At 43.3% G+C, this 22,807-nt stretch overlaps 1 protein-coding gene across 1 annotated transcript in view; it reads right to left on the bottom strand.

Moving 5' to 3' along the window:
- The window catches only part of AGBL4 (AGBL carboxypeptidase 4), a 1,373,421-nt gene that overhangs the window by 175,552 nt on the left and 1,175,062 nt on the right, over positions 1-22,807 (bottom strand). The window contains exon 9 of the mRNA XM_077825380.1: positions 9,428-9,539. Within this exon, the coding sequence (XP_077681506.1) occupies positions 9,428-9,539 (112 nt within the window). The remainder of the gene's footprint in view (positions 1-9,427; positions 9,540-22,807) is intronic.

Genomic DNA, 22,807 nt, shown 5'->3' with positions numbered 1-22,807 from the left:
AATGAATGAGGTCATGATTTTCACTACAGTAGATCATTTTATAAACCTCACTTGTAAGGCATTCTTATGTACAGAAAAGGAGCATACACAACAAACACCTGCAGATAGGGCCCACATTAAGCAACACAATCAGCTTGAAAATTAGCAATGTTATTTTTTCTGCAGTTATTACTTGTGTAAATGCTCTGTAATTAAGGATTCTGTGTATCCCAGCTACAGGGTTAATTTGGAGCTTGAAACAGCCCTAAAGTAACCCCCACACACCCTGAAAAATAATAATCAGGGTACATGTGGAGACAGAAAGCTATAGATCATGGATCCTTTACAGCAGCATTTCCCAACTTTCTAAGCAGACATCCCACACCACCTCTGCAAACCTTCCCTGTGTTGTGTACATCTTAATGGAGCCATCATCCACACTGCCCCAGCTAGTCTTTTGTGCTGTTCCCCCCCCCCAACACACATACACACTTTATGAAATGCTGGGGTCAATCTTGATAACATGAGCCTTCCTCTCCTTTCTTTGGTGAGAAGTGCAATGGTTAACAGTGTTGACATTTTCAGTTTCATCATTGGCATCTGGGTAGTACTCACAGAAATGAATGAGACAGTTTGCATCTCAGAGTGACTGGTTCAGGCTCTCTGCAAACTCAGGCAGACATATCTGCATTGATTATGCTCGCTTCACATTTTGAAGGTTTTCTTCATACCATAACACCTATGGAATTACTTTTAAAAAAATGGAAGCTGAGACTCTGAAGAACAACTGCAAGGTCTGGTCACTCTCCTGGCTAGTCCTTCACAACCTCCAGAGAGGCATATACTGCACTTTGGGAAACATTGCTTTATAGACAGGAATCTAGAGGATTTAGCAAAGTCATCACCAAAGGATCTCTTTTAGTAAAGCTATGCAATAATTATGAGGACATTGGACGGCAAGTTGATTTCCTCAGGAGAGTCTGGTAAAAAGTAACAAGTTCACATTCCTAGCCAGACTCTAAAGTTTGTTGCAGAGAATGACCTAAAGCAGTAAGGCTTCCTTCAGTGTCTCAAGGTGCATGTTGTTGTGTTTGTTTCAAAGGATACACATGCAGATAAGTCTGCCTTAATAATATGATATTTTTGCATCTTCGAGACTGATGCTCTGAAAAATGACCAAGGATCAAAGTTTCTGAGATTTCACATTAGGTATAAGTAACATGGTTCATTTCAATTAAAGAATCAACATGAACCTTTGACCAAAATTCAAACACAACCAAACAGTTTCCTAAAGTTGAAATATTAAAATGAACTTTTTAAAAATAAAAAAATAAAATTAAAAGGGCTAGTCACATGGCATTTCCAGCCCAATTTTGGAGAGGAAAGGGGTTGTGAACATGGTTTAGATAAGCACCCAAGCTTCTGAGTGTTCATTTGTTATGAACCTCAGCCTTTTGATGGTCCTTGAACGGCCATTCTCCCCAGTGGTCCAGTTGCTCGAAATGAGCACTTTCTTTTGTGAGGCCTGCACGGGATCTATTCCCACTCAGGCAAACTACTTTAGATGAAATTCAGTGGCCTGTTTTATGTAGGAAGGCAAATTAGGTGATCATAATGGTCCCTTCTGGTCTTGAAATCTATTAATCTGCAAGTATCCCTACTCTTGCAAAAGATGTCTGATGGGAGCCATAGAAATAGATATAGTAAACTACTATAAAATTATTAGAACTATTGCTAAATTTTATGTTGCAAAATCACTATATTAAGATATATTTGCTAACAATAAGAAAATTAAACTTCCATCTAATTAACACGTTTCCCTTAATGTGATTTTACTAGCAGTATCTTAGGGATATAATAAGCAGATCCTAAGAAATTGCTGAAATCTACCATCTGGAAAAATACAAGCTATGATGCTAACTTGACTCTGGCTTGAAAGAGTTACAAAGTTAATACAGTTTTCCTGTCTGAGAATCCTTTGCAATGGAGTTCTGCATATAGGGGTCCTCTGGGTTTTGATATGGTTTCTAACGTTTACTAGTGTAATGGAAGACGGTCGGCAGAAAAGCTTTAACAAGAAGTGAAATTAAGTCTTGTTCCAATGCGGGTTAGAACACACTATGAATAGGTCACATTTTTCATGAAAAACAGCCATGAAATATATGAACTTTCAGCCATCCAGAGACTGATTAATGATTCAAATAACCAATCTCTCTCACATAATAGCTCTTAGGGAACATTATAGACACAGACCCCATTCAACAGCTTAAACTGGGCTCTATATCAAGAAAACGTATGCAAAACTGCAGGGTAGCCACACACAAAGTCAAAGTAATATTCCTATCAGGTCTTCGGTGTTAAGCCGTTTCTGGGGCCTTGAAGTTTAAAAGCTCAGATTTTCAGGTTTCAAAAATACTCAAGAAGAAGTTTTGTTTTATTAAAATGCTCAGAGGGGAGTTTTCTAATGAGAAGACAGACTAAGGTCCTGACAACTTGTGGTCATTAAGGAAATCGATGGCGCTTTTCAAAAGAGCAGGAGTCTTATTTGCTCAGTGTCCTGGCCAAATTCCAATGCAAGTAACTATATTCTAACTGCCTAAAACATGCCCCCTGCATGTTCAATCAGATACAAGCATCACCATTCCCTGTGCTATTCTGCGTACTGTTAATCAGCTGCTTTCTTCCTTCCCTAGGGTGGCTGCACTGGCCCCCGCACATACAGGGCCAAATAATGGACAATGCAGCAACAGGAGTGCAGGCTGCAAGTGGGCTGTATGTAACAAGCTGTGGAAAACCTGATCTGTAGGGTCGTCTGTGACTTCTATAATGGAGAGGAGCAAGGAAGCATGACCATGGACACGGTCTGCATTTTTCTATGCATACTTATGAATGGCCACAAAGCAACAGCTCCTATCACACAAGAATTATGCCTACTCTTTGCAGGCAGGGAATTCATGAGGGGGCTGTGGGTTGGGCTGGTCCCAGCCACACACTGATGCTGTATTTGTAGAATATTAAGGTGTTGCTGGGGGGAGCATCTTGCCTGCATCCAGACACACGCCTAATTTTGGTTCATTGTTTGGTAAATCTTCAATTTTTTAATCAAAAGCTAAAATATTTTGAACAATGTTTTCTGCAGGGCTTTTTTTCTTTTTCTTCATTTTGGTTGGAAAAACATTTTGTGACAAAAAATGTTAACCAGCTCTACTGTTAATCCAACGTACTATTTCTTTACAAGGGGAACACGGCATCCCTAGCTGACAGCAGCCAGAACTACCAAAGCCTTCTCCTCAGGCCTGTTGTTACCCTACCACCCAACAGATGCTCAGCTAAGTCTAAGCTATGGGCAGCATAAAAAGGAGCCTGAGGGAAGGATACCGGGGTTTAGGTGCTAACATCTGAATCAGGGACCCAGGCTCGATTCCCTGTTCTGTTGCAAACTTCTCATGTGCCCTTGGACTAGTCTCTCTATGCCTTAATTTGCCACCTGTAAAATTAGCATAACAGTGCTTCCCTTTCTCATGGGGTGTGGATTGCTTCTCAGACACTATAGCCATGTAGTGCCTCAGACAGATGTGTGGCATGTATGACAGTCACTGAATACTGCCAGACTGCTGAGGTGATCCTCAAGACCTCCTCTTTTCCAGCTACTGCACCAGAGAGCCAGGTGCTTGGTGTTATCGGAATTGCTACAGTGTTTCCCATACTGGCTGGGTAAGCCTGTGTTATAGCAAAGCTAATACCTTGTACCACTTGTGACAGGGTCGGGCCAGTTGGCTACAGGAGAGTAACAGAAGGCAGATATATTAGCCCCAGGTTAAGTAGGTCCCTTTTCCCTGGGTAAGGTAAAAGGGAAGGTTCCAGAACAATCAGGAACCTTCTGGAGACAATTAAGACAGACAGGCTGATTAGAACACCTGCAGCCAATCAAGAAGCTGCTAGAATCAATTAAGGCAGGCTAATCAGGGCACCTGGGTTTAAAAAGGAGCTCACTTCAGTTTGTGGTGCATGTGTAAGGAGCTGGCAGCAAGAGGCGCTAGGAACTGAAAGTGAGAACCTGTTGGAGGACTGAGGAGTACAAGCATTATCAGACACCAGGAGGAAGGTCCTATGGTGAGGATAAAGAAGGTGTTGGGAGGAGGCCATGGGGAAGTAGCCCAGGGAGTTGTAGCGGTCGCACAGCTGTTCCAGGAGTCACTCTAGACAGCTGCATTCCACAGGACCCTGGGCTGGAACCCAGAGTAGAAGGCAGGCCCGGGTTCCCCCCAAACCTCCCAACTCCTGGTCAGACACAGGAGGAGTTGACCTGGACTGTGGGTTCATGAAAACGGCCAAACTAAGGGCTGCCGTGAAGCTCCAAGGCGAGCAAATCCACCAATAAGCGCAAGACCCACCAAGGTAGAGCAGGAACTTTGTCACACACTGAACAAGCACAATGCAGCCATACCAGGGCCAAGCATTTGGCCGCATGGCTCTAATTTATCTTCCAGCACAAACAGCTCCTTTGCTTAAAAAAACCCTCCAAGTGACTTTGCTGCTTACATTGCTCCCATGTCTCTTCATCTGTAGGCACAATCCCAAACAGAACAAAGTTACGAACAGGGTACACATTCCCTGTGCTACTCAGTGGGGCTGAAAACAAATCAAAATGGATGGGCTCATCCTGGACAGTTTCACTCACCCTCCTCCCCCGTTTCATTTATTAACATTCAAAATGGTTTGAGTAGGAGTGCAAATTAGTTTTTGAGCTCTGCTCTGAAATATTCTCCACTTTGCTGCTATGATACATAAGGGTTTGGGAAATCTGAGAGCGTGTGTGTGGTGGAAATATGGAGCAGAAAACAATTGCTTTCAGACATTCAAATGTTAGATTAGATAATACCCCTTGCAGGCTCATAGTGTAGGAAGCTTAAGTGTGCAATTTTGACACCAGATTCCTGCAAAGTCTATTATTATACTTTATTTGTCGGCCGTACAGTATCACATTGATGATAATACTAATAACATCATTTCAGGAGATGAGTGGAAGTGGCGCCTATAAGACTGACACAATTTGCTGACCTGCCAAAAGGAAAATTTATGTCAAACTCCAACACAGTGTGTGCAACAGGGAGATGAGCTGTGTTTTTCTTATTGAGTTGTCTGGTGAGGAACATAGCACTGCAGAGTGGGGTGATGGTGGGAGATCATGAAAACAATGTTGTCATTACAGGTATCTTTATACTGCAGAATATGAAAGCAAGTTTCAAACAAAAATCACCTGACACCTAGTAAAGTGACCCGTTTATCCACTGGACCACACTGCCTGCCCCCCAAATAAGCCTTTTCCTTTATAACTGGTGATACTGGAAAATACAGCTCCACCCTTCAAAATTTCAGCGAGATCTGGGGTGAGCATGTGTCCATGATGCACAGGAAAGGCTGGGTTTGTTTTTATAGGGCCACCACAGAGTTGTTTTCACAATTTGAACAGCAGATTTTTCAGCAGATTTTTCCAGGATCAGGAGGCCACTGTAAAATATTCTTCCATTTTCAGGGTGGGCAAAACATTAGGCCTATCACCCTTGATGGCAACCCCTTTAGATGCTGTCTCCTGAAGCCTGGCTGGGAGAAAGGGAGTTTGAATGACAATTAAACTGCCCCCGACTGAGCCAAGCAGATCTAGTGGGTCACTAAAGCATTATCAGAAGGATAGGGGATGTCAGAGCATGAAAGGTAAGCAACAATCACACTGGTCAGTGGCCAAAAGGGCCATAAATAGCTAGAGCAGCAAAAAAAAAAAGATCTTGCAAAGGGGAAGGTAGTAGAATACTGAGGAACAGGGTCTATAAGAATATGTCTACACTGCATTGAAAACCCAGGCTCAGACGCAGATTTGAGCCCAAAGCCCTCTGTCGTCCACACAAATCTTTATGAATCAGGTCAGCAAGCACTCAGGATCTGGGTCTTAGAACCCACCAACTGGGGTTGGGGGACCCTGAGTCCCTCTGTGACAGCCGTATCATTTTATATTGCAGATACAATTCAAGCAGCACACCCAAGCCAGAAGGTCTGAATAGTGCAGTGTGGGCATGTTAGCACAGTTGCGAGACCCAGATCCAGTAATTGTAAACCCAGGTATAAAGTGCAGTGGGGATGCTCAAGAATGGGCTTAGAAACACTGACTCCACCAGAATGGGTCCCAAGGACCCAGCTTTACGATGCAGTGTAGTCATACCCTAAAAGAGGAATGAGGAGGGGCACGGAGAAGAGAGACCATTTGGGGATGCCTCCACTGCAATAAAACCTTTGTGGCTGGACCGAGTCAGCTGACACTAGAGCAAATTTTTTAGAAAAGCACCCAATCTCGATTGAAAAATTGCTAGTGATAGAGAATCCACCAGTAACCTTGGTATATTGTTCCCATGGTTAATTACTCTCAGTTAAAAATTTACATATTTCCAGTCTGAACGTATCTAGCCATTAGATCATCTTATACCTTTCTCTACTAGATTTAAGAGCCCATTATCAAATATCTGTTCCCCATGTAGGCACCTACAGACTGTAACCAAGTAACCCCTTAACCTTCTCTTTGTTAAGCTAAATAGATCGACCTCCTTGTGTCTATCACCATAAGGAATGTTTTCTGATCCTTTAATCATTCTTGGGGCTCTTCTCTGAACCCTCTCCAGTTATCATCATCCTTCTTCAATTGTGGGTGCCAGAACTGGACACAGTATTCCAGCAGTGGTTGCACCAATCTCACCAGCTCTAGAGATGGACACAGTTTAAGAACTTGGCTAGACAGAGTGTGGAAGTGAGATCTATCAAGCCGAAAAGAACTATAAGTGGGAGCCTTTCACAACCTGCACTGCAAACACACGCCCCATAAAGTCCAAATTCACACTTCTCCTCAGGCCCGACTACTTCTAGCCCATACCCTAGATCCCTTCTCCTCTGGAGAGCCACCGTAACTACGGTGTCTGTATGCGTACACGTGAGTCTTAGAGAGAGAGCTAAAACTGCTTCCCTTATTCCCATGTCACTTGCCCCCACATACAGAGTGAACTTTTTCAAAGGAAACAGCTTATCTTCCAGACTGCAGAAGAAGAAAAATCCTCCTAAGTTGCAATATTTTAAAAGCTGCTTTATGTTGTTATGGCAGCTAATTTTTCTTAAATGATTTAAGGAAATGAATACATCTAAAGGGGCTGTACCAGGCTGTTATAGGATAGCAACATTAAGCTGGACTTCCTTTGCTTTAAACAATCCAATCTCTTATGGGCAGTTCCCCATGACGGATCTTGGAAGTGGCAGATTTTTATGCTTGAGAGCGTATAGAGTGGGAGGGATTAGGGTAGTTTTCTAATGCATTTTTTGTGGGGTGAACCTTATTTTGCATTTTATTTCAGTTCATTTTCTTCTGGTTTTGTTGTATTGAGAAGGAGAGGAAGCAGGAGGGTTAACACTATCTTACATGTTAATTCCCAGATCAGTTACAATTTGACAAGAATAGGAAAGAGACATGGAACTGTTTTGTCTTCCTATCCATCTGGGTAGCCAGACATTTAACATGTGCGCCTCACCAAAGCAGCTGAGGGTGAAATTTACACCTGGGCAATACTTAAGACTAAGTGATTCAGAGACTTTGTGCTGGTCGTCTGCCCCGGGCAGGGGGCAGCGTGTCAGCCTGAATGTGTACCACTAAAATCCATCAACGCTATAGCGGAAAGGCCCACGTGTGATCTCATTTTCTCCCTCTGAAGCAACTGGCAACTCTTCCCTCCTTCCCTTCTTCCCAGCCGCTTGCTTATTGTCAGTTCATGCAAATATTAATTGGCTCAGAGGGACTAGCAGTAAAACACTCCCCCAGGAAAAGAGTTGTCCCATAGCGTATCATTTAGTGCAAGAAGACAGTCTGGCTCTGAGAACTGCTGGTGCTGAGCATTATCAGCCCTGAATGACGTCAGAAATCCTTAGGATGAGGCCCAAGCTAAGGAAACATTTTTATCCAAAGGCAATTTCATTTTACTGCTGCTGACCTCAGCTAGTAACACAACCGATACGGACACCAGCTGGTGAGCTCTCTCCACCCAGCTTCCCTGTTAGATTCAAGGACCTCTTTACCCCTGGGAGAAACAGCTTTCTCTAATGATGCAGCTTGCAAGCCCTCTGCATCAGGTAGGAAGAGAGTTTGATTGCTCTTTGGGGTGGAAAAAGAGAGGGAGAATAGACCCTGCCTGGCCAGCTTCTTCCTTTTACTATTATTCTTTTTGATTGTTCTGCCGCAGCAGCTAGGAGCCTCCATCACAGGCTAGAACCCCGTTGTGCTAGGGACTGCACAAACACAGAATTCAAAGGTGGATCCTGCCTCAAAAAGCTCACAATCTAAGTAAGTTCTTCCTACAGTGGAATTCCACTCCAGAGTACCACTCTTCTGCACAAGCTGAGGCCCCCTGCGTGGCTACTTTCCTAGCTTATCCTGAAGCCACTCCTATATTGACGTTGTTATATGCTATTTTGGGCATGGGGTGTACTGGCAAGCCACGGGGTTAGAGGGAAAAGCTAGAACTAGGACTGACTACCCAAGAGTAGTAGTCCCTCTGTCTTGTGAGGTGCCAAGCCATGCCATTATATACACATATAAATACACACACACAAAAGGAAAAAGAAAAACCACAGTTTATGTGAAAGAAACACACCTGATTGGCAAAATGGGAAGCACAATTATCAAATTAATATCAGGAATTCCATACAACAAACAATGTGTATAAAATCCCCTCATATTTCCCAGAGAGTGCCTAGAATCATTTCTTTTTTTCCTACCCCGTCTCCATCTTTGTTCAGCGCTTTTTCTCAGGTTGTGTGTTCATTAATCCTTCTCCACTTTGAGGTCAAACATTCAATAACTGTCTGCCTTCCTCCTCCTCTTCCCCACATTCCCTGCAATGCATCTCCTCTGATTAGCAGAGATTTCACTTCACAGACATCTCGGCTTCTCTAACCGAGCCTACGCATGTGTTCATGGAATACTTACAAATATTATTTCCTTCCTGCCCATACACTACATAGCAATGCCTACCAGACCTCTGGATTAAACATCAGTGCCACTTGGTAATTCAATTTCAGGGGCCTGCTGTTTTGAATCCAGCTCAAGACATCACAAGAGCTGCTCAATTGAATTTGGGCCCTGCGTTCAGCACTATTCCCTGTATAATCTGTGCTGAACTTATTTGAACTTGCTCTCTCCACTTGAATGTTCCCAATGAGAAACAACACTTCAAATGTTCCCTGATGACATGCAGCGGAGGTGTTGTTTGCTTGGTTCCCTTTTTAAAGGTTTGCCACAGGATCTGTCCAGGTCAGAATTGTCAGCTGCCTGAAGCGGCCCGCAGGCTCTGCCTATGCAATGCAATGCAGTGCTCTACCTCGGGGAAGATGCTTTTCCAGTGTAAGTGTCCCCACTCACCGGATTGTTGTACATCTGAACGATGAGCTGTTTTACTCCATGCAGCGTGGGATGAGCCCAGGGAGACGGATCCACCCAGTGTCGGTTTAAATCAAACCCCATCAAGGAGCACCTGTACAAACACACAAAACAGCCATCAGTATGGTCTTCAGCTTATACCCATGTCAGACAGAATTAGGTGGAAGTCCTGCTGGCTGGTGCAAAGCTCCTAGCAAAAAACAGGGCAAGTTCTCTCCAGAGCAGTAGGAGAAATCAGGCGGTGACCTGTCATGACCTGGTCGGCAGGATTTCTGTAGCAGCACCTTTGGTGACTCACATTTAAGCTTCTTACCCTTCATATCATTGTTCCCTCAACCTCCCTTTCAGCCAGCCTTGTCCTTTTCCACTTCACCTCCCCAATCTGACCATGCTGCAGTGCCAACAATGACAGTCTCAATAGTCCATTCACCCACCTAGCCCATGACTGTCTTCCCACTTTCTTCCACGTACCAGCTACGTCTGCAAGGTTCTGCCAAAGCTGACCCACCATGCTCCTACCCCATCCTCAGAGAAGCCCTTAAGCACATGGAAGTCAACGGGCATTAAGAGGGTGCTTGAGTGCTTCATGGAATAGGGACGGACTTAAGCATGCGTTTAAGTGTTTTCACTGAGCCAGGGCTTTTCAGTCCTTCTCTCTGTTGCCAAACCTACACAAAATTAGACAAGAAAGCCATCTATTCCATTTACATGAAAAGAAAGCCCAACCCTATTTACTTTATCATGCCATGAACTAGCCCTTACTGAGCAGATCAACCATGTAACCTTCTTAATGTGAGATCCTATATGTTACTTCTGACTCCTCTTCTCTCCCTGCTGACTCGTATTCCTCCTGGTACTTCATGGTCTAATTTCGAGTCTAATACTGTCCCCCTTACTCAGGTTGAGTTATATCTTCCTCTCAAAAAGTCCGTCTAAAGTCACCCAGACTACTGGCAGAGTGAGGTACTTCTGAACACAAGGAAGGGTTGCAGAATGAGCCCCACGGTTTGTAAACTCCTCAGGGCAGGGATTACATCTGCTGTCCACTTTAGGTGTCATCTACCCCACCTTTGGGCATCAAGTGCAACATATAATTGTCGCCTTGACAGAGCAAGATCTGACCAGTGGATATGGTTCAGCAATGCAGGAATCACATTGATTCTCAACAGAAACAACAACAGACAACCCCAGGCAAAGGTACAAATTTTCCTATATATAAAACTAAACAATACAATCAAACTTGCTACTCAACCTTAAAGCTTCTTGAGACGTAAAGAGCTTTCGTTGATCCACAAACCATTGTGTGAAGGCCTGATCTATCTTAATCTTTTAAATACACCTATACAAACAATAGAGATTTGCTCTAGTAATGTAGTTTAACAAAAATATGAAGAATCTGGGAGTTAGGACCTTACATTTAATAGGCAAAAATGAAAGGAAAATACCCAACATCCTAAATGCTGAGCCAAAGCACAGGCTTGGATAGAAACACAAAATGCACAACTTGGAAGAGGAAAGTGTCGGGTTGAAACCACAAAATTAAACTCAACACTGGAGCTAGTCAGAAATCTTCCAACAGAACAGCGTTCTGCAAGAATGTATGGATTCTGTCAAAAATTTTGACAGACCAGGCAAGCAGCCAATCACTTGGCAGGTGGGTTCTCCTGGCTCCAGCTTCCCACCTCTCAGGTACCCCATCAGGGCAGGGCTTGTGGGAAGGCAGCAGAATGATTGCCCCCAGGTAGTCACCTCTGAAGTCAGGAGGCCAGTTCGCCTATTACTCAGGAAGTCAGGTGGCTGATTCCCCACCTGGCCAGTTCCCCAGACTGCCCACCTAAAGGTCATGTGGATGGCTGGGCTACCTGACCATTTTGTCACGTTGCCAGCTGGTGAGCCAGACAGCCTGCTCTTCTGCAAAACAAAACAGATTTGTTTCATTTCACATGGAACGGGAAAAAAAAAGTGAGAAAAATCTTTGAATTTTTTGCAGAACAGGAAACCCCATTCCTGCTCAGCTCCTCTCACGATGCCTGCCTCTGACCTCATTGGTGCTGGCATAAAACAGGAGTATCGCCACTGAAAAGTAAATGGTGTAAAACTGGTAAGAGATCAGAATCACGCTAACCGCCTTTTCATTTTGCAAACTTAGAAACCTTCATGCTCACAATGAATTTTCTTGCTGTTTGGCAAACCACGCTAGGACACAGCATGCTGACTCCACAGGACCTCTTTTGTAGGAGCTCGGTGCCAGAAATCGCATCTCCTGCATGACTAGACCAGGTCATTTACATTTAAACATATTTTAAAGTAGTAACATCACAGAAAGCAGACAAATTTTGAATCCACCATGTTCACTTTCCTTGGTCATTTGAGCAATCAGGCTATAGAGCACACGAAAAACAACAACAACTAAATTCAAACAGGAATTGCGAACTGACGTTTGCACAGTATTTGTTAGTTACATAACTCACCCAACCAGGGAACAGAAATAATTATGCATAATTTCTGTAACTAACCAACACAGGACAAATTTCCTATGAATCATTCTTTATGATGGATTTCAGGATCTATTTTATGCAACAAATGAATGTGAGAATTTTGCACTAACATTTCAGAAAGAAAAAAATAGAAGCAAATTTTGACAAAGTTATTCAGTTGGGATTATCCACCCATCATTACTTAATATGATCCCAAACTAATTTCAAAATGACAGGTTTCAGAGTAACAGCCGTGTTAGTCTGTATTCTCAAAAAGAAAAGGAGTACTTGTGGCACCTTAGAGACTAACCAATTTATTTGAGCATGAGCTTTCGTGAGCTACAGCATCCGATGAAGTGAGCTGTAGCTCACGAAAGCTTATGCTCAAATAAATTGGTTAGTCTCTAAGGTGCCACAAGTACTCCTTTTCTTTTTAATTTCAAAATATCATTTAGTTAATCTATGATATCACTGTATTTCACCTCTATTGAAGCAACAGTTAATTTACTCTGATATGGGCATTAGTAGGTCTTTCCAGTTTTGGAGCAGTGTTCAGTTTTCTTTTTACTTATTTACCTACAGACTAATTTGCATCCATAATGTTTTCTTTATTCATCTCTTGCAAACTTGTGCCATCTCCAAGGAAAACAAAGTTGTTTTGATTATTGATCTTATTTCATGTAAAACAGTCTCCCAAAACTTATGCATAACTGGACATGGCCAAAACATATGGTGAGAGGCTTCTGCATGACTTTTATATATCCATACTCAATGGGGAGCACATGCTGAAAGAAATCTTTCCTGGACCCCTCTTTCAGCCTTCAAAAAGCTCCCCAACCTCACCATCAGAAGCAAGCTCCCCACAGACCAGGACACACCACTCATCAGATCCAGACCCTGCCAGAACAAAAGATATGTAGACATATTTCCACTGCTATGATGATCAACATCCCACCCCAGAAATACACCTTTCAAGACCCATGGGTCCAGCACATGCCTATCACACCATGTGGTGTACCTCATCCAGTGCACTAAATACCCCAGTAACAAATATGTGGGTGAAACTAATCACTATACTATCAAAGGAACTCACACTGAAAAATGATGAGAGACAAAAACACTGTGTCACCTGTTGGTGAACACTTTTCACAAAGTGATCACTCTATATCTTACCTATCACTCCTCATCTTCAAAGGAAACCTGCACAGTATCTTCAAAAAGGTGAGCGGGGGAGCTTAAATTCATAACTTTGCTAGACACTGAAAATCATGGACTGAACAGAGACACTGGAATTATGTTTTATTACAAGAATCTATAAACCCATTAATTTCCCTCCTCTGCCCCATTCCCCCCCGCCCCGCCCACAGTATGATTAGAGAGGTTTTACAGGTCACTTCACCTTGAATGGTCCTTTGAAATATGTGTTAACTCCTTATGCTAAACAATCTGTTCTACCTTGTATTTAGCTGTGACACTCTGAGTGTGTTTCCCACACCTGAAGGAGAGCTCTGTGTAAACTCAAAACCTTCTCTCTCACTAACAGAAGTTGGTCCAATAAAATATATTACCTCACGCGCCTTGTCTCTCTTTTACAGATCCTGCATTCATGCTACTCTTTTACTCCCAGGTAATGCAGTCTCTCTTGTATCCAATGTATCCTCTGCAACAGTTTCAACTGGGTAGTTTCCCTCTGCATCTTGCATTCATTTGTAAATCTCCTCTCCACAGCCTAGACCAGATTGTTTCCAAGTACTTGTTGCTTGGTGCTTCCATTAGTTAACTGGTTGACTGATGTCTCAGGTACCCCATACATAACTTAGAAATAATAGTACCACCTAGCTCTTATACAGTGTTTTTCATCAGCAGACCTCAAAGCACTTTACAAAGGAGGTTAGTATCATTATCCCCTTTGTACAGGTAGGGAAAGTGAGGCAGAGGAAGTGGAGTGACTTGCTGAAGGTCACCCAGGGAATAGAACTGAGGTCTCCCAAGTTCTAGACTATTGTTCCATCCACTAGTTCACACTGCTTCAAAAAACCAGCCCTGCAATGGGAAAAGAATTGTGTTCCACTACACCCTATCAACCTTTGAAGATTTAGGGCCAGATTTTTCATCCTTTACTCACACCGGTGAGTACCATAATGAGTGCCATTGGTTTCAGTGCCAACTAGTCACATGAGTACCCACCAGTGTCACATAGAGCTCCACAATCTGGCCCATAAAGATTGCAAGATGGTGGGTTGTATATTCTACAACAGTGGTGTGTTTATATTGTACAAGAAATAAACTAAAACATTCAGTGCAAAACCAACCCTAAAGAGAGAGAGAAACTGAGAAAAGCAGAGGAAGAAAAGTTACATTTGAAGAGGAGCTTTGAAATGAGACCTGGGGCTGAGCAATACAGAAGGATGTACCAGATTGAGAGAGCTGCCTTGCATTCAAAAAACAGTGAGGCTGCAGGAAGGATGGAAAATGCAGGTAAGTGAAGGGAGAGGTGAAGGAAGTAGAGAGAAACAAGCTTCGTGAGGGTGGTTGGAGCAAAGTGATGAAAGGTTTTAAAAACAAACTGGGTAATTTTGAACTGGAGCCTGAAATGGATTGGGATGTTGGCGCAGGTGATTCAGAATGAAGGGGGAGGTGGTTGCATGTTTTGGTGTGATAAAGGAGGAAACCAGCATTCTGTCTTTTCCACCTGCTCCTGCTGATCATTCACAATGGGAAACCCTAAACTTTTTTTATGACACTATTTTCACCTCCATGGAAACCAACCGTTATGTCTTTATGAACTTTCTGAGCAATCAGCAATTGCTGTTGATTGTCCATATTAACATAATTTTAAAACATTCATATGTTGAACACTTGCAAATTCAAACTGTGTTGGTTTAGAGTACAGTGGACATGGTATGTTTCCGTTCCATGACTGGATGAGCATAATTCTTAGAATCAGGTTTCTGCTGTAGATACTTGGGCTTATGAATTAGAAATTCGGTTCCATTAAGATTCTCCAATAGTCACCTGAAATTCACTATTTTGGCAAACATTTCTGCTACTAAACCACCATAAAGAGGTGCAAATCCAGTCAAAGCAAATTAGTTCCAATACTGAAACAGAAACTAACTGAAAATGTTTGCAGTCCCCATCTCTCTCTACTTCAAGAGGTTACCAGCCCACCTCGACAAAAGCAAAGAAGCTCAAACTAGAATCCAAACTGCTAAGAGGTTTCTGTTCAGATTATTGCCTAACATTCTGAGGTTCACCCAACACTGGTTTAAAATATCCCTCGCATAGCTGCTTTAGCAAACCCCTTCTAGTTTTTTGCTAGAATTGAGAAGGGTTTAGTGATGTGGTCAATGCCGGGCCATAAAAATTTTACAGCTGCTTATGTTCCTTTCAGGTTGTGCCTTTCCTTTCAAGAACCTCCAAATTACAGAAATCTCCAGGACCTCCGACTTTCCCTTTGCTTTGATTCTTCCTTCCCCCTTCCCCCACAACATTTTCCTTCCCTGCACCTACTATGATCCTGAGTCTTTCACTAACAGACCTTCTTCCACAAGGTGAGATATGGAGAATAATGGAGTAAAGGAGTTAAAGAAATCCTTTTTCATGGCATATGATTTATTACAAAGAGAACTGTACACACTTCCCTTCGGCTTTGTTGGTTTATTGGATCAGTACCGGGTGAATCTGCAGATAATACCGCACACAAAGCCTGTACGTTCAAATCCGCAAATGGCACTTGGGGTCAGGGTTAGGGTCTGACATTGAAAAAGGGTAGGGGGCAGGGGAGGAGATGCAGCATACTTTTTTCCAGGCATAGGCAATAAAAAGAGCTGAGACAGAGGGTAATTGGTCCCTGTTGTTGCTCCTCTTCGAAGCAAGAGTTGCAGCAGGAACTGCTGGGAGACTGTAGTCTGCAATAGTCACTGTGCACTATGAGAGAGAGAGGTCAAGGCAAAGAAATGGAATCCTGGCTTCTTATAATGAAAATATCTTTTTAACCCTCTCAGACGCATGACATTTTACAAATCAAATGTTCACCTGTCAGCACTGGAGAAGCTGGAGTCTTCATTAGTGTGCATTTCACCGTTTGGGTCCTTGGGGGTTGTGATTTATGCATTTGCCTATAATCCATAAAAGGGGATTCTTTCAGGCCGACATGTTTTATGGCAATTAGGTAGTGAGCCGGCTATGGTTTCAGCTACAGCCATGGAAGGGTGAGTTTTGGTTTTGGTTTTTTGGCAACATTTTGCATGTGTAATTTACAACCCTGGAAACCTTCACAAAAGGCTATTTAACATCACCACTGCAGTGTATACTCCTGCCAGAACACAAGTGGACAGGCAGAGCAGCATTAGCTCCCAAAGGCCACATGGTGGAGTAGATGTTTGCAGAATGAGCTTTGCACTGTGTAGAGACAGAGTTTTAAATAGTACATGATAGTTAGAGATCTGTTTTGCTATTTTCTGTGTAAACAGTGTTAAATAAGAATAAACAAAAAGGGATATTTTCTTCTTCTGACAAACACATGCATTTCCCATAGCTGGTAACAGGCATGTGCACTGAGGAGAAAATGGGTAGAATTCCCCTCTCCGATCTACAAAGCACATCTCCGTTCAGAGATTCTACTTTCCCTACATACACTGAGTTCTCAGTGGTGTCAGTAGGATTTCTGTGCATGCAGCAAAAGCAGAATATTGGAGGCAAGGTCCATTACAAGGATAGGAAAATCTTGCCCTGTGATTTCATAAAAAATCTGAGAAGATAGATGTAAAAGGTATGCTAGTCCCCAGGGGCAAGTGCAGGATTGCTCCTTACAGTTTATTCTCCAATCCTTTGTCCAGTTTGATTTTCAATTTTTCAAGTGATGGGGCTTCCAACACTTTCCTTGGGAGACTACTGCACAATCCAACAGAACTCACTGCTGTGAAGCTTATGTCATGGTTACAGGGACAGCTGCACCTCTGTCCCCCTTCCAGTCTCTCTGAGGCAGGACCATCCCTACCCATACGCAAAGTATGCAGCTGCATGGTGCTCCACCCCCTGCTTTGCCTCTTCCCCACAGCCCCCGCCGCTGCTCTGCCCCAGCCCCGCCTTTTCCCACCCCCACTCCGCCCCAGCCCCACCCCCACTCCACCCCTTCCCAAAAACCCCTGCCCCTGCTCCACCCCCCCCGGCCCAGCCCCACCCCCACTCCCCTGAGGACTGCAGCAGGGCTGGGCCTGCACTCACCGGCGGCAGGAAGTGCAGTGACCCAGCCCAGCCATGCCGCCAGTGAATGCTGGGGCGTGGTTCCCCCCTGCCCCCCAAGTCAGCCCCTCCCCCCCAGAGACTGCCCCCCCCCCCATGGGGGGCTGCTTAGGGCCCCAGAATAGCTAGGGACGGCCCTGCTCTCAGTAATTGTCTAAATGAACAATTAGACTGCGGCAAGCTGGGGTGTGAATGTCCACCATGCTAGCCTGTCACAGTCTAACTATCGCTGTGAACCCTGCTGATGTGCATGAACAGTTCATTAGAACGCTTTGATCTAGCCCTTTTTGAAACTGGACTAGCTCAAAGCACGTCAATGACCTGTTAATGCGCGTCAGTAGAGGGCATAGGAATAGCTAGATCATAGCACGCTAGTGTGGAGTAGAGTCACACCCCAGCTTGCAGCAGTTCTAATTGTTCATGTAGAGAAGCCCTGAGTGCACCTCCTCAGGTATCGGGCCTCATGCCTTTACCTGTCCTGGGGTGGCAATCTACAGTTCTCCCACACTTAGACTGGGTCCTGGACTACAGTTACAGTTACAAATTAAAAAAAAAAACATAGTAAGAGACCCAAAAAGGAGCCACCATGGCTAAACAACAAAGTGAAAGAAGCAGCGAGAGGCAACAAGGCATCCTTTTAAAAGTGGAAGTTAAATCCTTGTGAGGAAAATAGAAAGGAGCATAAACTCTGGCAAATGAAGTATAAAAATACAATTAGGGAGGCCAAAAACGAATTTGAAGAACAGCTAGCCAAAGACTCAAAAGGTAATAGCAAAAAAATTGTTAAGTACATCAGAAGCAGGAAGCCTGCTAAACAACCAGTGTGGCCACTGGATGATCGAGATGCTAAAGGAGCATGCAAGGATGATAAGGCCATTGCGGAGAAACTAAATGAATTCTTTGCATCTGTCTTCACAGTTGAAGATGTGAGGGAGATTCCTAAACCTGAGCCATTCTTTTTAGGCAACAAATCTGAGGAATTGTCCCAGATTGATGTATCATTAGAGGTAGTTTTGGAACAAACTGATAAACTAAACAGTAATAAGTCACCAGAACCAGATGGTATTCACCCAAGAGTTCTGAAGGAACCCTAATGTGAAATGGCAGGACTACTGGGGATGGATCACTTGATGAGTACCTGTTCTGTTCATTCCCTCTGGGGCACCTGGCACTGGCCACTGTCGGAAGACAGGATATTGGGCTGGGTGGACCTTTGCTCTGACCCAGTATGGCCGTTCTTATGTACAGTACTGTATGTATCCGCTACGCTTACCCAACAGGTCCAATTGAGTTCAAACACTTGCAGTTCTTCCCTTTAGGAGTATGTGACCAATGGTGATTAGAACCACCAGACAGTATTTTTAAACCAAAGTATGTTTCTTTAACAACAGGACAAAGTATTTAGAGAAAGGGGATTTTAAAACAACAAAGTCTCTATGCATGTCTGCCTTACCATCTCCTGATGGTAACCCATATAGGACTATATTCTTCAGTGGGTCCTGGGTGTCAGTCTGGCTCTCCCAAACAACTACATCCTTCTCAAGAGAGAGCCCCTTTCGCAACTGCCAGAGTTCCTTTGTTCTTCTGCTTTCCTGGGCTTTGGACGTTTTGGACACAACTAGATTTGTAGCTGGCTGGGGAGAAGATAACATCTTCACAACTAACCGTTTGGGTATTGTCCCATAATACCACTCAAGTGTTTTCTGAGGGTGGCTTACCTTGAACCACTCTTTAGCTTCATGCTTGTATTTCTTACAAAGCTCTAGTCAACTAACCCAACATATGCCTACAGTAAACACCCCAATAACCAAGTCAACATACAGTGTTTATACATTATTACAGAGCAGCTCAAAATGCCTCACACTGATATTCACCTTACATTTCCCTTTTTATATTTCACCCAATTACTACTAGTGATATCAACTTGTATACCTATATCTATTTGGTATTTATATCCATCAAGCATATGGACAGGGTAACCATGTCGGCAGTAGATGACTACTGAGGCACTATACAAAACTCGAGGAAAGACTACTTGGATCTTGCAGTAGCATCTATTACACACAAAGATTAAAAACATTATTAAGGTTCACAGTCAAGCACTTAGAAATTAGGAAATGACACAATTATGCTTGTCTGGGCAACCTTAATTCAGCCCCCTGGTGCTTATACACTACTATGCAGCCTTTAAGTAAAGGAGCACATATCATTGTTTCCATAGGACCCCTGACTCGTTCAATACACAGAATGGACAGGTCTCATGTAATGAGCAGCTAGTCAATAATTTGAGTTCTCCTCACTCAGTCAATGCATCCGATGAAGCGAGCTGTAGCTCACGAAAGCTTATGCTCAAATAAATTGGTTAGCCTCTACGGTGCCACAAGTACTCCTTTTCTTTTTGCGAATACAGACTAACATGGTTGCTACTCTGAAACCTGTCACTCAGTGTGAATCCCCTGGCCTTGTTTACGACATGCTATTTAAACCCTGCCCTGAAGAGAGAATGATTAATTTCCTCAGTTTCACAACACCCCTGAGGGGTGAGGGGATGGCAGTCTCCCCATTTTATTAGGTTGGGAGCTAAGTCAGAGAGACATTAGGGACAGAAGTATCCACTAATTTCAGGTGCCCACTTTGAGATGCTTAATACCAGATTTTTCATAATACTTAGCATTCTTTATATAGCACTTTATATGTTCAAATCACAGCTCCCACTGATTTCAGTTGCAGCTGGAAGCGCTCGACACTTCCTTGCTCCAAGCCATGGGGGCACTACACCTTTTCAAACAAAATATCATCGGACTTTTTTTTAATATGGACAAAACAACATATTTTGCCCTAGCCTCCTGAAAATAGCCCACCCATTTAGGTTGAAATTTTCCACACAAAAAACCCTGAGCCTGAGACAGACTCTCTGCATGGAAATGGCTAAAGTTTAGCAAAGTTATAAGCAACTGAAAGCAGGGTTTTATAGAATAATAGAAATGTAGGACTTGACGGAACCTCAAGAAGTCAGTTAGTCCAGCCCACCGTGCTGATAGTGGGAAGTGTCGGACACCCTTACTAATCGACAGTGCTATCAGCCATACTTATAATACATATTCAGTTCCTTTAAATCATTACTCAGAGATCAATCCTTCCAACGCCCTTATCATTTTTGTTATTCTTCCTTCAATTTCCTCCTATTTCTTGAAATCAGTTTAAAAAAATTCTAGCAAGTTCAACAGGGATGTAAAGATATGTACATGCTGGTTTGCTCATGTTTTATTGGTGTAGATTGCACACTGCATGAGAACATGGGTATCTAAATATTTAAAAAGCTACTTTTGGGGAAAGAAATGTTATTAGGCTGCAAGGTTGCAACAATTTCATACAGAAGTGGCGGGCAGCAACAAATAAAGAAATAAAAGGTACCAACCGTTTCCGAATGGAATCTCTTTCAAGTAAGTGCCTTTAGAGGCCGTACATTGTAGTAACAACTATGCAGGTACATGAGAGATAGCCATAAATATAACAAGAGATACGTTTCTAAGGGCACCAGTCTACAACCATCTCATTATAATAAAAATATAACTAATCTGGTGTGGGGCTTTTCTTAAGACACAGGAAGTGGTGCTGGTGATTGGGAAATAAGCCTATACCCTAGAATTGTGTTAGGCATCTTTGGATGAGATGTAAAAACCATGTTCCTGAATACTTGTTGCCATTAATTAAGAGGAAAAGCAATAACCCTACTGTCTTGGCCAAAATAATTATTTTTTGATTACTAACCATTCTCCTGCTGGTTGACTTAGGCACTAGACTGTTTTCATGCCCTAAATGGTTGTGCAGCACTGCAGTGTGCTGTTAAACAGCTGTCATGCTTCAGCCAGTATTTCAGTGGTGGGTGAATCCTATCTCCCATCCGTCTATCAATTTGTTGCAATTTAAGGTGATTTGGAATAAGATGTGTTATAAAAATATAAGGTATTACTATGCCAGACATGCAGTGCCTTGGGTATCTTTCCATTCACTTTAGTCCAGCCATCTCACCTTCCTCGGGACTCCGACACTGCAGCTGGCAATGGTCACTGTGTCTCTGAGTAACTAGACACTGTTGAAAGGGAGCTTCACACGTCACATTTTAAGCTTCGCCTTCTGGGCAGGGTTCAAAAATTACCAGGGTACATTGGCAGACTATTGGTACCCAGAAGTGCTATTATTCTAAATTAAAACAAACCAGTCGTACTCAGCATAGAGATCTCACTATGTCTGCTATAAAAAGCAGCTACCTCTGCAGCAAAATGTGGCCACTGTTTAACAGGGTAACACATATTACAGCTCAAGAAAGAAAATCACACCAGACTAAGTTTGCAGGGTACTTTCTATGTGGGCAGAACGTAATTAACCAAGTGGGAATCTAGCTAGGAAGATGGGCTAACATCCCTTCTATCATTGTACATGTGTTGGACTACTGCATAGCAGAGACAGTACCGAAGAAGCAGTTGAATAGATATAGGTGACTGACACGTTATCTATGTATCCTGTGGCGATAGTTACTTTAACTCCACCTTCCAGCTGGAATTATTTTTCTTTTCTTTTTTAATGCACATATGAAAGTTTCAGTACCAGAAGTCTGGCATGTCACTGGATTTGATATCATACATCTCCTCTCATCCTTAGGTCCTTTACTTTCAAACTTGACTGTAGGTTACAATGGTTTTAGTAAAGATTTCCATCACTGCTCAGAAGGGAGCGCATTCTTTTAACACAGCTGCAGCTCTGAGGTTTTCAGGTCCCTGTTCTTTTTCTAGTGTAGGCTGCTTCCTAGGAGCCAGCAGCTACTGTATGTTTGAGTATTTCTTCATGAATATTAAGTCACCCGGATCTATGAGTACATTCAAGATTTGCTAGGAAATTGACCCAAAAGATCCTGGCTGTATGCTACCTTTCATAGGCTCATTGGCAATACTGCCCATGGGTGCTGCAAAAGCAAATGAATGGAGAGCGAGTACACACACGGTATTACTAGCGGCAAGGTTTAAGGGAAACTCGCATTCATTTTTCTCTTTGCTACACATCCACGTTCAATATCATCAACACCACACATGTAAGATGCAACCGGCATTACGTTCCATGAGATAGATCCCATTAATGTATTTCATGCCAGCCTCCTGGAGCATAACACATGGGATGGGAAGGGTTGGAATGCTGACGGGGCGAAACACAACATAAGAGCCTCTTGGTTAAAAAGCATGATTGCCGGGGGTGAGGTTTCAAACCAAATCACACATCACAAACACCACAATGCCAGATCACAACTGCCCTTCATTTTTTGCCAGGCTCCTCTCCCTCCCACCCTTCTTCTGGTCACCTCTACATGGAGCAATATTTATTGCTGCCTTTGGCATTGCCCCTCAGCTTTTGGGAGGGTTGGGTCAGAGCCACACTTGGCTGGTAGTTCTTGGCTGCTGGTATTTGGGGAGGGGCAGCCTTAAAGAGGCAGACTTACCAATGGCTGTTTTGGTGGGGTAGTCAGGCTGCAGCTGTGCTCATCCATCAACTCCCTGCCACTTCTTCTGTTGCAAACCCTTAAAGCGACTGGACCTTTACCACCCTGATGTGGCTCCCAAGAAGGTGCAAGGGTCCCTCCACAAAA

This window comes from Eretmochelys imbricata, chromosome 8, assembly GCF_965152235.1.
Source record: "Eretmochelys imbricata isolate rEreImb1 chromosome 8, rEreImb1.hap1, whole genome shotgun sequence".
Lineage (NCBI taxonomy): Eukaryota > Metazoa > Chordata > Testudines > Cheloniidae > Eretmochelys > Eretmochelys imbricata.
The sequence above is the reverse complement of the archived record's forward strand: the minus strand, read 5'-3'. Positions and strand labels throughout refer to the sequence as shown.